The sequence below is a fragment of the Raphanus sativus genome, chromosome 5 (genome assembly GCF_000801105.2).
Source record: "Raphanus sativus cultivar WK10039 chromosome 5, ASM80110v3, whole genome shotgun sequence".
Classification (NCBI taxonomy): Eukaryota; Viridiplantae; Streptophyta; class Magnoliopsida; order Brassicales; family Brassicaceae; genus Raphanus; species Raphanus sativus.
In genome coordinates, this window is record NC_079515.1 from 30,457,932 (window position 1) to 30,473,148 (window position 15,217).

At 34.6% G+C, this 15,217-nt stretch overlaps 3 protein-coding genes and 1 long non-coding RNA gene across 5 annotated transcripts; 3 read left to right on the top strand and 1 right to left on the bottom strand.

Moving 5' to 3' along the window:
* Positions 1-1,339: 1,339 nt before the first annotated feature.
* LOC108859271 (60S ribosomal protein L18a-like protein) lies at positions 1,340-2,587 on the bottom strand. 2 transcript variants are annotated; one of them, XM_018633158.2, is made up of 5 exons: positions 2,420-2,587; positions 2,140-2,202; positions 1,920-2,049; positions 1,720-1,837; positions 1,340-1,638 (listed from the first exon to the last, which is right to left on the bottom strand). In XM_018633158.2, the coding sequence occupies exons 2-5, from the start codon at positions 2,147-2,149 to the stop codon at positions 1,576-1,578; spliced, it is 321 nt and encodes a 106-aa protein (XP_018488660.1). In that variant the 5' UTR covers positions 2,150-2,202; positions 2,420-2,587; the 3' UTR covers positions 1,340-1,575. The 2 variants fall into 2 exon arrangements, with proteins under 2 accessions (XP_018488660.1, XP_018488661.1); XM_018633159.2 differs by having other exon boundaries at positions 1,920-2,046; positions 2,420-2,586.
* Positions 2,588-5,034: 2,447 nt separating this feature from the next.
* Positions 5,035-6,782, top strand: LOC130512571 (uncharacterized). Its single transcript, XR_008946123.1, has 3 exons — positions 5,035-5,418; positions 5,530-5,745; positions 5,978-6,782. It is a non-coding gene; the product is annotated as an uncharacterized LOC130512571 (long non-coding RNA).
* A 1,731-nt stretch (positions 6,783-8,513) lies between these two features.
* Positions 8,514-11,828, top strand: LOC108860607 (uncharacterized). The gene is made up of 15 exons (XM_018634473.2): positions 8,514-8,688; positions 8,860-8,911; positions 8,996-9,089; positions 9,207-9,290; positions 9,383-9,525; positions 9,610-9,700; positions 9,788-9,871; positions 10,019-10,158; positions 10,271-10,361; positions 10,494-10,577; positions 10,657-10,787; positions 10,880-10,970; positions 11,134-11,223; positions 11,339-11,537; positions 11,617-11,828. The coding sequence occupies exons 2-15, from the start codon at positions 8,865-8,867 to the stop codon at positions 11,631-11,633; spliced, it is 1,386 nt and encodes a 461-aa protein (XP_018489975.1). The 5' UTR covers positions 8,514-8,688; positions 8,860-8,864; the 3' UTR covers positions 11,634-11,828.
* Positions 11,829-12,504: 676 nt separating this feature from the next.
* Positions 12,505-14,739, top strand: LOC108863202 (eukaryotic initiation factor 4A-1). The gene is made up of 4 exons (XM_018637542.2): positions 12,505-12,663; positions 13,128-13,197; positions 13,287-13,390; positions 13,470-14,739. The coding sequence occupies exons 2-4, from the start codon at positions 13,130-13,132 to the stop codon at positions 14,534-14,536; spliced, it is 1,239 nt and encodes a 412-aa protein (XP_018493044.1). The 5' UTR covers positions 12,505-12,663; positions 13,128-13,129; the 3' UTR covers positions 14,537-14,739.
* The last annotated feature ends 478 nt before the right edge of the window (positions 14,740-15,217 follow it).

The window sequence follows — 15,217 nt, forward strand, 5'->3', positions numbered from 1 at the left end:
ATTATTTTGTAGACTATTCACTATTTTGTAGGTCACTTTATTAACCAAAAAATTCATTTGTTATACAGTCATAATATATAATTATATTATATGTATACTAACGTGTATTTTGTTTTTAGTATTGTGTCATGCAACCATAACATATGATTAATGTTATTATTTTTATGATATCAAAAAGTATCACAATATGTGATTGTTTTTAATATAAGATTAACAATTTTATTAAATTAATATCATTCTAAAACATATAATATAATTTGTTTATAATCATATAACTAAATTTAAATATATTTAATAATATATATTTAATAACATTCTCTAAAATGATGTTCAAACATTAAATATAAATTGAAATTTAATTTGACATCTACATAATAGAGAAAAATATAGCATATTTTTGTCTGTGAAACAAATGCATTTACAAATATAGATGTACTAATATATATAATCAGCTAAATGACACTATTTCCATTTTTTTCTTACTTTTAAATTTATATTTGTTAACGCAAATTAAGGAAAATGTGATTTTCTATTTTATCTAACCAAAAATTACATTGTTTAATTGTTTAATTTTAGTTTATCTAACCAGAAATCAAAACATCAAGTTATTTTATCTATTCATGTTCAGTATTACATTGTTTTCTTTTCTTTTTTGAAATTCAAGTATTATAGATATTAAAAAATTACATACTACATTCACTAATAATTAATAGATCTAATGAATATACATATGATTATTCAATAAGGAATTTTTTTTACAATTCATAAATAACAATATAATTTTAGTTCGTAAATAATAATATAATTTCAATTCGCAAATAATACTATAGATTTTAGTTTTACAAAAAAAAAAATTGATTTGTTCCATATTATTTTTGTAGCAAGATAATATATCTTCTCTTTTCTTTGTTCAAAGCCAGAGATAATATATCTTGGTAACATCTTCTCCAATCAGTATTCTTGATCACTTGCATATAAAATTATACATGTTATATTTATATCTCAGAAAAATTTGTAAGGATCTAAAGAGGAGCTTAGACGCGTTCGGTTGTGACAAAATGATTCGGTTTTCCCACTCGCAGATAGGTCGATCATAAAGGTTTTATCTGCACTCTTTGGATGTCACGTTCCGTGGTGCATTCTCATTGAAATGATGATTCCTAATAAGATAGATGATGATGCTTCAAACAATATTAGACTTACAAATCCCGATCGTCACATCCCTTTGATTTATTCCATTCTTCTCTCTGTTTTTCGAGGTTCAGCAAGAAAAAAAATAAAGAAGACTTTGAACAGGAAAGATAACAACCAGACACATCCTCCTTGGTTGGGGTTCATGTCTAGCGAAAGACTAGTGTAAATAAAATAACATACACGTAACACGCCTGAAGCTACATATATCTCTTCCAACAAGTCAGTTAGGTATCACATCTTTGATATTTTTAGAATTTGACATTTTTATGCACAAGAACAAACCAAACCAAACTTTGAATCTAAAAGGACAAGCAGTATATCTTCTCTTCTTCATCAAAACAGAACACTTTTACTCCCCCAGAAAGAATATGCAATCGGACTCTAGCGACCCGAGAAAACAAGTACAAGAACGGTGATCACAAGTGCAACAGTGAATATCAACGCCTGCGGAAAGTATTAGTGAGTCCTCTTATTACACAGCTGATAAGTGTGTTTTGTCAGATTAAGAAAGAGAGAGAAACTAACAGCAATAGCAGAGGCAGCAAGACCAGATCTTTCCCGAGGATCTCTACGGTAATAGTTGGAGAGATAAAGAAATGTGGCAAAGTACCACGCAAACGGGAAGACGAATCCAAGAAGAAACCTAACAAATTAAAAGAGTGGAGGGAAAATGAAACTGCTGCTTTCAGCAAGACAAGGACAAAAAAAAGAGAAGAAGCACTGACGAGAACCATCCGATTCCAAAACCGAAGCAAGGAAGAGGCTTATAGAAGAGTCCTCCTAACTCAGTGGTGTCCTCCTCTTCACCGTCACGGATCAGAATATACTTGCCCTTCTTATTTTCCTCTAAACCTGCTTCACAACATATTCCCAATAGATTTGATTATTCAATACTGACAAATTGAAAAAGACAAAACAAAAAAAAAGATCACCGAACATACTTACTCTCATTCATGGCGAATGAATTATACGGAGTACTATTTATTCTCGTCGGTTAAAGAAACTCCCCTGTTAAGACATTACTGATGTAAGAAAGACAAAAGCTGGTTCCTTTGGATACCCAACATTTGGGAATGTCGAAAGATTATGAAGGATGATCCAATTACAGAAAGAAACAACGAATTGACAATAAAAAAAACACTACAAGTCTGAGAGAGAAAGCAATCGAGAAGAAAAAAAAAGAGACGAAAAATAAAATTTCAGAGAAAAATGAAAAAGAAATCACCAGAAAAATTTAAAAGCTCTTCAAGGGACGAACGATCGAGAGAGATTGCCTGCGAGATTCGTGACCGTGATCTTCGGAAGGAGAGATTCTTGCTTCTTCTTCGTGTTCTCGATCTCTTTGTGACATTTGTTTATTTGTTTCTCTCCGCGGTAGCTCCACATTTTACGTTTTTCTCTTTCCCCACCGAAATAAATACGGCTGTAAATTTTGGAAAAAATAAAAATACACTGTTAAAATTGTTAGTATTATTTTAAATATTGAAAAAATAAAATTAATAATAAAAAAGTAGATAATATTTTAACTTTCATTATAAAGAAAAACATATGTGGAAATAATAAATAAAAAACATATGAAACCAAAAGTTATACAATATGTATATCAAAATAGCAATAATTAATTTATCAAATGAAATTTGTAGTTAAATTAATATAAAGTAGAATAAGTATTTTTTATTATGGGGAGGAGAAAAAACATATTTTTACAATAAAATTAAAAGTAAATTAGTTTTTTTTTTGTAAAATAGTCATTTCTTTAAAAAACAAGTGAGAGAAATAAAAAATGATTTTGAAAATTTTAGAATCTTTAAAATTAGAAAAAGACTGATCGGTGAAAAATAGAATTTTAAAAATTTAAGAATTAAATAAAGTCTTTAACGCCAACTTCCACCAAAGCCAAAGAATAAATGACTATAATATGAATATGTGCATAAACAAGATAAAATACGCATATCTTAAACTAATAAATTAGTTAATTTATTTACAGAAAATTTAACAAGGGAAAAAGTAGGGTTGGGCGTTCGGGTACCCATTCGGGTTTCGGTTCAGTCTATTCAGGTTTCGGGTTTTCGGGATCAAAGATTTCAGTCCTATTCGGATAATTCTAAATTTCGGTTCGGGTTCGGTTCGGATCTTTGCGGGTTCAGTTCGGGTTCGGATAACCCATTTAAAATGTTTTTAAATTTTCAAAATTCATTATATACTTTAAATTTTCAAAATCTATAAGAAAGATAATATATTACATATAAATTTTCATAACATATACCTTAATTTAACATATAAATTGGTTTTCTTTGAATATTTGGATAAAAAATCAATAGATATTTAACTATTTTGGTGTTTTCAGTATATTTTAGCTATTTTAAACATTTACTTTTGACTATTTGCATATATTTTCCGAGTATTTTGGAAAACTTAAAGGTATCTTATATATTTTTAATATTTTTAATATACATCATATATAAAAATAATGTATATATTTAAGTATACAAATTTATTTCGGATACATTCGGGTACCCAAAATATTTCGGTTCGGATCGGGTTCGGGTTCGATTCTTTAAATACCGAAATTTTGAACCCGTTCGGATATTTAATCAATTTCAGTTTGGGTACGGTGCTATTTTTCCGGATCGGGTTCGGTTCGGTTTTTCGGGTTCAGATTTTTTTTCCAGCCCTAGGAAAAAGTATAAAAATCATAAGAAACAGGTAGCAATACCATCACATTCCTTTCGATATAATTACAATCAAGTAAGACATGATTTAAATACAATATCTAAATATAAAAATTAAAAACAAAAACAAAAACGTCTAGATATTTCATTTAGCTGGAATATATTGGATATACAAACAATATCTAACAAATTCAGAAATTTTCAACAGTAGAGAAAAACTGAAGTAAGAAAAACCAGATTCAAGGATTTTTATAAGTTTTGATGTTATTTTTATCAGTTTATGATTCTTTCTCTAATTAGAGCAAAACATTGTTTCAGTGTTCTCGATGTATTTTAATATAGTAGTTTTTAAATGTTTTATTACTATTTTTTATTATATCAAAACAATGTATTAATTATTTTACCAAAAACTAATAATACAGCAAAAACAAAATCCAAAGACTAAAAATCAAAACCAAAAACTAAAAATCAAAAATAAAAAACTAAAAGTTAGAAACCAAAAACTAAATTGTAAAACCAAAATCTAAAAACTAAAAACTAAAACTCAAAACTCATCACCTAAGAAAACAATCATCACAATAGGTTGCTTGTCACTGGTTCACAAGTCAAACCAAACCAGAATGTAAACCACACTGAACCGATACTGAATCATGGTTAACTGCACTACATCTCAATCAACTCTGGTGACCCCATATATCACAAATGATTCCAGGTTGATCACAAAGCTCTTCAATTTAACCGAAACTCGACAATACGTGAAAATATAGGCCCATATTAATCCAGGTTAAGAAAATCATATATATAATGAGGGACTTTCCTCTCTTCTCAATGTGTCCACCTCGGCATATTTTTAATGATTTGTGGGCCCCATATTGTTCTCGGTTTGGTTAGGACATTTGTTCTCCCGTTTGATTTCGGTTTTCCTCTTTGGTTCAGTCATTTGGTACGTTTGGTTATGCATATGAGTTTGGTTAATGAACTGAACTCTGCGTTTTGTGATTGATACAGTATTAGGGTTTCAATGTTATCGTCTTTTGTCTCTTCAACTTCACATTCTCCTCAGATCTTAGACTGCAAAGACAATGAATTCTTCTATCATCTCTTAGCCTCTCCTAGGTTCAACGTATTTCTCTTAATCTCGCCAATAAATGTAATTATCATTAAGCTGGTGACCTCTCCGTTGCCTTCACGTCGAATCACTAAAATGGAGAGGGTTGAGAGTTGGGATAAACACCCACAACCACTCTCTGTTAATCTTCTTCATCAAGCGTTGCAAGATTCTTCGATAATGTCTTCTTCCGGTGCTGTGACTGTGACTCTTTTGCTCACCATGGAAGTCCAAACATGCTGTGTTATTACGAATACTTCATAACTCCCACTCGAGCCGTTTCGACCGGTGGTTACATTTACTTTATACATAACGACTTTCCAGCGATGAATTCCACCTATAACTCCTTCATCATCTATTGTTTTCTCCATTTCCTCTGTTCTTTCACTTTCGAAATAACTGAACTTATGGCAAAGATCTTATTGATATTCTCTCCTCTGTCAGGTAAATTGTTGGTAGTGACATTTCATTTAAAATTATTGAGATTTGATGTCTTTTATCCTCTTTAAAATGAAACGCTTCTGATTTATTGGCATTAAAACTGTGATTTTGTAGGATCCATGATCCACCAAAGAGATATGCAAGGCTCTGCGAACGAACATGGTCTTGAAGGAAAAAAAGAAAAGCAAAGATAAACTGAAAGTTATCGTATAGGTCTCTCCCACCACTTCTCCAAACTATCTGATTGCTGTGAAGAATGCTTAATGTTCTCTCTTTGACTCATCGCTTGAAGAATACATTGCTTCTTCTGTGCCTTCTCCCTTCGCAAAGGTTTTTCTTCTCTTAGATCATAATCATGTCAAATACATATAACTATATTAGGGTCTCGCAATATCTATTAACTCAGAGAAACTTACAAGCTTAATAAGGTCTTAAGCTCCGCTTTCATTGACATTTATTTTCTTCCCTCGGCATCGGGTTTGATGTTATATTTGGACATGCCGTTGATAAATATCCTGGAGACACTGATCTGAGACGCCACTTTGTTTTCTTCTTCGTACAGGTTGTAAGATATATGGTTGCATTGATTTCTGAGAAGAGACTTTGCAAAGGTACTAAAAATATTGAGCAGATTCAAATATCAAAAGGATCAAGAAAGACAATAAATTATAATCAAGTCGTCGAGGCAAAGATCTTAGACGCATCTTTAAGGTAAGGGAGATAGAAAAAAGGACCACCGCCGATCCAAAAATCTTCATTGTAATAAGACTTTATACCTTCCGTGGAAGGCAAGCAAAGAGACATCTTTGTAGGAAGCTTGTACATGGAGACAAGCTGCGAGGGAACAGATAAGTAAGTGGTTGTTAGCGAGACCAATGGATCCACCGAAATCCTTGGGGGTAGGTTTCAACGCAGTAGCATCGTCAGTGCACGTCAAAGTAACGTAGAGATCTTTTCGCCGTCCATGGAGTATATTCCATTAGGTGTGTATAGTAAGCCAATGATGTCTTGAAGGAGCCTGGTATTGACTGGTCGATCTTGTCTGATGGAGTGGTAAGAAGTGGATTTGGCGGCGGTGGAGCAGTTTAGTAATAGAGGCGTGGCTCTGTTGAGGTCAATAAGGAAGCTTTGGCTGCGGAGGTTCGGGCCGATGGTCAAAGGCATGCAAGGAGTAGAGATTTGTGGTCTTGTCTTTGTAAATAAGGGTGCAGAAAATTGAACCTTTGGTTTGTAGTAAGACTGAGATGTACTTGCTTCATGGATAATTAATGATGAGTGAAAGCACTGAGAAGATCACACGATGAACAAATTCTTAATGGACATTACTTCGTGGATAATGATTATATTTATAAAATGACATAGACATTACCTTCTTCATTTCTTTTTCCAATTTAGATTTAATATATCCGGTAGCTTTTGACATTTGAATATGAATATATCTGTGGAGAAACATCTTTACCAAGAAACAATTTCAAAATGTAAAAGATAACGTATTGATAACACTGTTGCTGATGTTTCTGATATGTTTCTGGTGACTACGAGAACTTTCTCACAACTTTTCTTGGTTCCACAATCTGATTTTTGTTTTATAATCTTGGCTTTCGCTTCTGATTTGTTTCTTGTATCAAAACTTCACTTTAATATATCAATTAAAACCTCTTCAACTAAACCAAAAAAATCACCCAAATCCACCACTTTTTACACTTTTTTAAAGTATTAGAAAACTTTTATTGTCAACATGTTATATACATGTTACTAGATGTTTTGCCCGCATATGCGGGCATAAATTTTTTATAAATACTTATTAGTTTATGTCTTACTAATCTAAAACCAGCATAATAAATTATTATTTATGTTTTTAACCAATTAAATCAAACATCAAAATATTTATATATGTCAAATATCTTTTATCAAAATATATATGTCAAATATTAGTGTGTTAAGTTTTTTTAAAACACTCATATCTTAGAGATAGTTTAGAAAATATATTTATATTTTTTGGTTAACTAATATTTAATTATAAATTGTTTTGTATCTTAATTTTTTTTAACTTTATAATAAAAATATTGTTTTCAGATAGGCACACAATATATATATAAGAGTTATCTTTTTTTTTTTTTTTTTAAATCTATAATATTATTTTGTAATCAATTATTTAATATAGCATATTACATATAAACTTTATATCATTAAAATAAAATTCGTTTTTATTTATATATAAATTCAGTAAGGGTATTATTTAAGTTAATAAAATAGTGAATAGTTAGAAACTAATAATAAACCAATAAACTATCTAAAAGTCTAAAACCTAATAAAAATATGACAAATAAGAAAAGCTAATATAACATATAAATTTATGACTAATAGAAATAAAATTCGTTTTTATTTATACAAGATTCATCAAAGCTATTTTGAAATTAATAAATTAGTGACTCAGCTAAAAACAAATAATAAATCAATGATAATTTAGTTTAAATTTAATAAAACATGACAAATAAACAAAATTAGCTAAAATTATGGAGAACATGACAAGTAAGTAAAATCACTTCATAAATAATAGTATAAATACTATACGTATACACTAATAATTCATACAACAAACAACCAAATACTGAAAACTAAAACCACCTCCTTTGTGTTAAAACAAAAAAAAAACACAACTGATCTCTCTCCACTTATTGATCCATCGCAGCAGCACCAAATACAAAACCCCTCTAAAATGGGTATCACTATTTTTTTTTTTTCCAAAATGGACATCACTATCCACACGGCATACATGTTTCGTACTAAGTGTAATTTCACATTTTTTTACTGCAAGCCAACATTGCATGCAAATCTTTAACTTTACATACAAGGAAGGATTCTCTCGACCTAGCTCAGCCTCTGATTGATTGGTAGGAATCACATGTATCATTGTCAATAACCCCGCGCTTGCGCGGGGCACCGCCCCTAGTCATCATCAATAACACGGAACAAAAAAACTGATCGGAGAAACCTTTTTGTGAGACTGATTTTTTAATTAATGGGCGTAATATAGGCCCATTAATAGGTTCTAATAGGCCCGCAGAGAGGCTATATAATTACGATTTTGCATTTTGGCAGTTATAGAAACTAGAAACAAGTAGAGAAGCGGGAAACACAGAGAATCGCTCTCTTCTTCTCCGACGAATCGCTCTCTTATTCTCCGACGAATCGCTCTCCTCTTCGCCGGCGACTGCGATTGTGCATTTCTGAAGCGCGGATAGAGATACTAGCCATCGATTATTCTTCAAGGTATATCGAGTAACATCTTTTGTTTCTCTTTCTCCTTGAAATCGATTCGGTTGAGATCGATCTATGCGAACGATCGAACATTTATCTTGTTGCGTAATCTCAAGGAAAGTCTGATTCAATTTCTTGATCTTCAAAGCCCTAATATCGTGCCAAAACTCTTCTCTGTTTCAGTGGACATGGATCCTGCAGCAAATAGCTCTTCTGATGACGATAGTGACTCTGAGTTTGTGGCATTGATCTTTTGATCTATTTCGATAGATTTTTTCCCCCTCTTTTAGATTTTTATTTCTTTCTTTGTTTGTTTCAGGGACAGGCATGTGAGTGACCCGGTTCGTGAGGCTATATCAACGATCAATGATGGAAACGGTGTTGACATTGATGGCATTTACGAGTTTGTCAAGGTTCAATATTGACCATCATCTCTCTAATCATCCGTTAATGAGAGACGCTAGTTGCCGACTTTGATCAGTCCCCATCATCATTCAAAAGAGTTGTTCTTGTGGTTGATAAAATTGCAGGCTAGGCGTGATGTAATGCCAAATTACAGGGACGTGTTGGAAGGCGAGCTGAACACACGTGTTTCTCGAAACGAACTAGAGAAGGTTGCCTTAGTTTGTGAATCTATATATACACACTAAAACTTGTTCATTATGATACGTATGTACATTTGTTTGATCAAAACTTGAAAATGCAGGTAGGTAACCTCTACAGGATCATCCATGTTGTTAGTTCGGAAAGCTGCACATATGAGACAACAGAGCCCGATTCAGACGAACCTGCTGCAGTGCCTGATCCTCCAATTACTTCTTCAGATATCCCTAGTAGCTCCTCCTCTGGGTTTGTAATCTTTATATGTTTAAATTTTTCGAATCTTTGATTTCTGTTACCATATTCTGACAGATTCTTTCCTTCTCTTTTCAGGGAATCGTATGATGACGGGGTTCTTAAGGCTGTAAGAACAGTCAATGATGGAAACGGTGCTGACATTGATGAGATTTTCGAATATCTCAAGGTTACCTAATTGGAATCATTTTGTTTGCTTATTCCTCCATCATTATCATCACTCAAAAGAGTTATTCTTGTGGTTGATAAACTGCAGGAGGGTTATGATATAGGGCCAGAGCATAGGAAGCTGGTGGAAGAATCCCTGGACTTAAGTGTTTCTGACAACCTACTTGAGATGGTACCTTAGTTTGTTCATTTAATTAGAGCATCTGTACACATATATTAAAACTTGTTGTTCATTATGATAATGCTAGAATCGAGATGTGTATTATTATACATTGTTTGTTGGAATTTAAAAAAAAAAGATAAAAACTTGAAAATGCAGGTAGGAAACCGCTACAGAATCGTCAATGTTACTTCAGAAGATACAAATGAGACAAGAGAGACAGAGTCAAAATCAGTTGAAGACTCTGATGATCAGAAAGTTCCCGCAGCTAGTTCCACGGATTACGCTCTACCCTATGGGTTTGTTGTCATATTTGGAAACCTTATAATTTTTATTATGTTAATAAGGATTCGATATTCCATATCTCTTGATTGTATTAAATTTTGTCTGGTTCTTTCGCCTCTTTTTCAGGGATATGCCGGAGGCCATGGTTATGGAGGCTATATCAACAATGGATTATGGTTACGGTGTTGATATTGAAGAGATTTACGAATATATCGAGGTTAATATATATAGGACCATCTCACTATATATCATCATTCTGCATCTTAGTCCAAAAAAAAAGAGTTATTTGGTGATCAGTCTCTGAGTCCATAGTCTTGAAAGTTATTTCTTTGTGGTTGATAAATTGCAGAATAGGTACAAAATACCGACGGATTACATGACGATATTGGAAGACGAGCTGAACAAACGTGTTTCTGGAAAGGAACTAGAGAAGGTAACCTAGTTTGTTCATTTAAGTAGAAGTTTGTATATATAATTGTCTGATGATTAAAAAATCAACTTACAAATGCCAGGGAGAATACGGCTACAAGATCCTGGGTGTTACTTCAGATAATATGGATGAGTCCCAGTCACAAGCAGTTGCAGTGGCTGATCAGAAAGATCCTGCAACGAGTTCTTCTTCAGCTGCCTCTAGTTCCTCTCGGTTTGTGACATTTTGAAATCTTATAATGTTAAAATTGATCTCTGTATTGTATATTGACAGATTATTTCCACTCTTTTTTTTTTTTCTCTCAGGAATCCGCCTTATGACCCTGTTATTGATGCTGTATCAACAATCAATGGTGGAAACGGTGCTGATATTGATGGAATTTTCGAGTTTATCCAGGTTAATAGGATGCTCTCTCTCTATAATTATCTGTTTACATGGTTTTGATGCGAGTGAGACAAAGATTGCACTTGGGTTTGCTTACTCCTCCATTGTTCTTGATCACAATCATCATCATGCTGCACCTCAGTCAAAAACTGTTTTGGTGGTTGATAAATTGCAGGCAAAGATGGAAAGGATTTTATCGGAAAATTTTAGGAAGCACTTGGAACAGGTGCTGAAAAAACGTGTTTCTCAATGCATACTAGAGAAGGTACCACCTTGGTTTTGTTTATTTAACAAGTAGTATCTTCTAGTATATGTCAAAAACTTGTTCATAATGATGCTTGAACCGTATTATAATGAAAAAAACTTGTAAATTAATGCAGGTAGAAACCCATTACAAGATCCTCCATCTTACTCCTGAGAAACTAGATGAGATAAGTGAAGCCGCAACAAAAGCAGTTGCAGTGTCTGATCAGAAAGAATTAGAAGCCAAAGAGGCATCGGAAGCTGCAGATAGGGCCAAAAAGGTGTTAGAAGAAAACCAACTTGTTTTGCAGGCCGCCAAAGAAGCCCTTGACCGATGTAATGTCCACTTACTCAACCTCATTATCACTTCATCATCATCATCATCGCTCACCCTGTTTTGCTTCCTTTCTTGCAGGTACCAGAGGCGACTAGGTATCCCTGCCCCAAAAGCTCTACCTTCTGATCTGGTTCAATGTAGACGTATTTGGAGGACCGGTTCGTTCGGTTGAGTTGCATATATGTGATTTCATTGACTAAAACTTTTGTCACGTTCTGTCTAGCTTTTGAGGTCCAACGTTTCTGGTTGTTTGTAAATAAAAGTTTCTACTACTGTTTTTTTGGAGACCTTTTGAGAGAATGTGGCCGTTGGGTGGGTGGCTTTATGAACAGATCACTTTCAAGTAAATCACTTCAGCTTGTACTATATGTACTCATGACGCAACACTTTTTTACAAACACAAGTTCTCCGTGTACCGTTATAACATTTGACTCAAATCATAAATAACAACAAGAGGTCAAGCTGAATCCGTGTTTACCCACGAGATTGTCTTCACAATTCCCAAAATCTAAACAGAGATACATCACTAGACCAAAAGGCACCAACAAATGTTAAGGCCTTGTTTCTTTTTATATTCCCACTCGAGAACTACACTGTCGTTATAAAATTATGAATGTTAAGGCATATCTCTCTTTTTCTTTCATTTTTTCACCGAATATCAAATTTATTGATCATAATATTCTAATTTAAACTAACGAATAAAAGAAAATGTTAATTATATCTTAGCTGAGTTTACTTGGAAGTTGGAACCATCTTCAAGTGGATGCCTCCCTGCTTAGCGAAGAGATGATATTAAAGAAAAAAGAGGCATATATCTCTCTTAGACAGGAGGGAATCATAAGAGAGGTGGAAAAGTGAAGAAAATAGGAAATTATGGGGTAAAATTGGAAATAGGAAAGAAGAATAATACGTAATAAGAGGAAACCCGAAGACCCTTTTACATAAATAAAAAGGAACAAGACAGGCTTACACGTTTTACATTCGCAGTCTCTCTCTTCCTATCGCTCCTTTTTTTAGTTTATCTCTTTACCATTCGCTTCAGATCCGAGCTTGGACGATTTCAAGCTCCCTCCTCTCTAAGACGAAAGAAGAAAGTCTTTCACTTTTGTTTCTCAATCTCCCAAGGTTCGTAAATCTTCTTCTTACTTTCTCTGCAATTTTTTTTGAGATTTGGATCTTCTTCTCTGGATTTAATCTCGTTGCGATTGATTTGGCTCCTACTCGATTCTAGAGTTTTTCAATTTGATCTGTGTCGTCAATTAGTGGCTGAAACCCTAAAAAGTAGCTAACTTTCGATGTTGATTTTCAAAATTACGAAATGCTTTTATGGAGAGGAGATATGTGTATTATGATATTGGATGAACCTATTAGCTTTGTTTCTCTCCTGACATTTTCAGACATTAATGCTTTGTTTTCCTCTCTCTATCTATAATATATGGAATCTCAAGTTTGGTTTTTTCTGTTACATTACTTCCCTTCCTATTCTCTCCATTCAGACATTTAATGAGTGTTTTTGTCCATTAAGGAAGTTATTTTGGTGTCTTTCATTTCTGAATTGTTATATATCTCTTTGTGTGTGTTTGTTATAGTCATGGCAGGATCAGCACCTGAAGGCACACAGTTCGATACTCGTCAGTTTGACCAGAGGCTCAATGAAGTGTATGTCTTTAACATCTTTCCTTTTAATAACTTGTCTTCTCCTGTGGTGTGTGTTTTTTTTTTTAAATGTTATTTCTATTTGGGTGCAGCCTTGAGGGACAGGATGAGTTCTTCACCTCCTATGATGAGGTCCATGAGAGCTTTGATGCCATGGGTTTGCAAGAGAACCTTCTTAGGGGTATCTACGCCTATGGTATGTCAATCATACTCACATCCTCTCACCTCTTTATCTTATACTTGGGATTGATTGTTGTTTTTTTTTCTTCTTCTAGGTTTTGAAAAGCCTTCTGCTATTCAGCAAAGAGGAATCGTACCCTTTTGCAAGGGTCTTGACGTGATCCAGCAGGCTCAGTCTGGTACTGGCAAAACCGCCACCTTCTGCTCTGGCGTCTTGCAGCAGCTTGACTTCTCCCTTGTCCAGTGCCAGGCTCTCGTCTTGGCTCCCACCAGAGAGCTTGCTCAGCAGATTGAGAAGGTCATGCGTGCTCTCGGAGATTACCTTGGCGTCAAGGTCCACGCCTGTGTCGGTGGAACCAGTGTTCGTGAGGATCAGCGCGTTCTCCAGGCCGGTGTTCACGTTGTCGTTGGAACTCCAGGTCGTGTCTTTGACATGCTCAGAAGACAGTCACTTCGCTCTGACAGCATCAAGATGTTTGTCCTCGATGAAGCTGACGAAATGCTCTCCCGTGGTTTCAAGGATCAGATCTACGACATATTCCAGCTTCTCCCACCGAAGATCCAGGTCGGAGTGTTCTCAGCTACTATGCCACCAGAGGCTCTCGAGATCACGAGGAAGTTCATGAGCAAACCGGTGAGAATCTTGGTGAAGCGTGACGAGCTTACTCTCGAAGGTATCAAGCAGTTCTACGTGAACGTGGAGAAAGAGGAGTGGAAGCTCGAAACTCTCTGTGACCTCTACGAGACGTTAGCCATCACTCAGAGTGTCATCTTCGTCAACACTCGTCGCAAGGTGGACTGGCTAACCGACAAAATGAGGAGCCGTGACCACACGGTCTCAGCGACTCACGGAGACATGGACCAGAACACGAGAGACATCATCATGAGAGAGTTCAGGTCTGGTTCTTCCCGTGTTCTCATCACGACCGATCTCTTGGCTCGTGGTATCGATGTGCAGCAAGTCTCTCTGGTCATCAACTTCGACCTCCCGACTCAGCCGGAGAACTACCTTCACCGTATCGGGAGAAGTGGAAGGTTTGGGAGGAAAGGTGTGGCGATTAACTTCGTGACTCGTGACGATGAGAGAATGCTTTTTGATATTCAGAAATTCTACAATGTCGTTGTTGAGGAGCTTCCCTCAAACGTCGCCGACCTGCTTTGAAGAAGAAGAACAGAAAACCACCGTTGTTGTTCGCCGCCGGAGAAGAAGTAAAAGGTTACTTGTTTCGCAAGCTTCTTGTTTTGATTTTTGACCCTATCTTTCTCTGTTTCTCTCTTTGCTCATCGACACCTCTTTCTCATTTTCGAACATATATGTCTCATCTGAACATGTTTCTTCTTAATCTCATGCAATATTTATTTTTACTTTCTTTGATGCACAAAGTTTTCATAATAGGCTTCGATTTTAATCAGTACTAATATCTTTTCTTTGTTTTTTAATCAGTATTCTAATCAGTAAGCACATCTCTTTTTTTTATCATTAGTATTTTAATGTACAATATACAAACACAACACAATTCCTTTCTAACTTTTCTAATTATATAAACAATTTGAATAGTGTAAAACAAAAATAATATAAATATTTTCGTTTATCTTCAATCCACGTAATAGAAAGAGTTAAGACTAAACTTACTTTGGGTATCAAATCATGTTGGAAGCTGTATCATTAGAGGAAGTCCCACTGATGACACTTAACACCGAATGTTTCCTGTGAAGCTTCACTCTTAGCTGTCTTATCTTAGCATCCACTCGAGCCGTGAACCCGATCTTGGTCTTCTGTCTAGCCTTTGACTTCTCTCGTTTCCACATTCGCTCATCCTCTAGATCAATCCTGAAATGCTTG

Coding starts and splice junctions, on each gene's coding strand:
- LOC108863202 (XM_018637542.2), top strand. CDS start 13,130: ATGGCAGGATCAGCACCTGAAGGCACACAGTTCGATACTCGTCAGTTT. Junction 13,198..13,286: donor GACCAGAGGCTCAATGAAGT/GTATGTCTTTAA, acceptor ATTTGGGTGCAG/CCTTGAGGGACAGGATGAGT. Junction 13,391..13,469: donor TAGGGGTATCTACGCCTATG/GTATGTCAATCA, acceptor TTCTTCTTCTAG/GTTTTGAAAAGCCTTCTGCT.
- LOC108859271 (XM_018633158.2), bottom strand. Junction 1,838..1,919: donor TTTGGAATCGGATGGTTCTC/GTCAGTGCTTCT, acceptor TTAATTTGTTAG/GTTTCTTCTTGGATTCGTCT. Junction 1,639..1,719: donor TTGCTGCCTCTGCTATTGCT/GTTAGTTTCTCT, acceptor TACTTTCCGCAG/GCGTTGATATTCACTGTTGC.
- LOC108860607 (XM_018634473.2), top strand. CDS start 8,865: ATGGATCCTGCAGCAAATAGCTCTTCTGATGACGATAGTGACTCTGA. Junction 9,291..9,382: donor CTCGAAACGAACTAGAGAAG/GTTGCCTTAGTT, acceptor TTGAAAATGCAG/GTAGGTAACCTCTACAGGAT. Junction 9,872..10,018: donor CTGACAACCTACTTGAGATG/GTACCTTAGTTT, acceptor TTGAAAATGCAG/GTAGGAAACCGCTACAGAAT.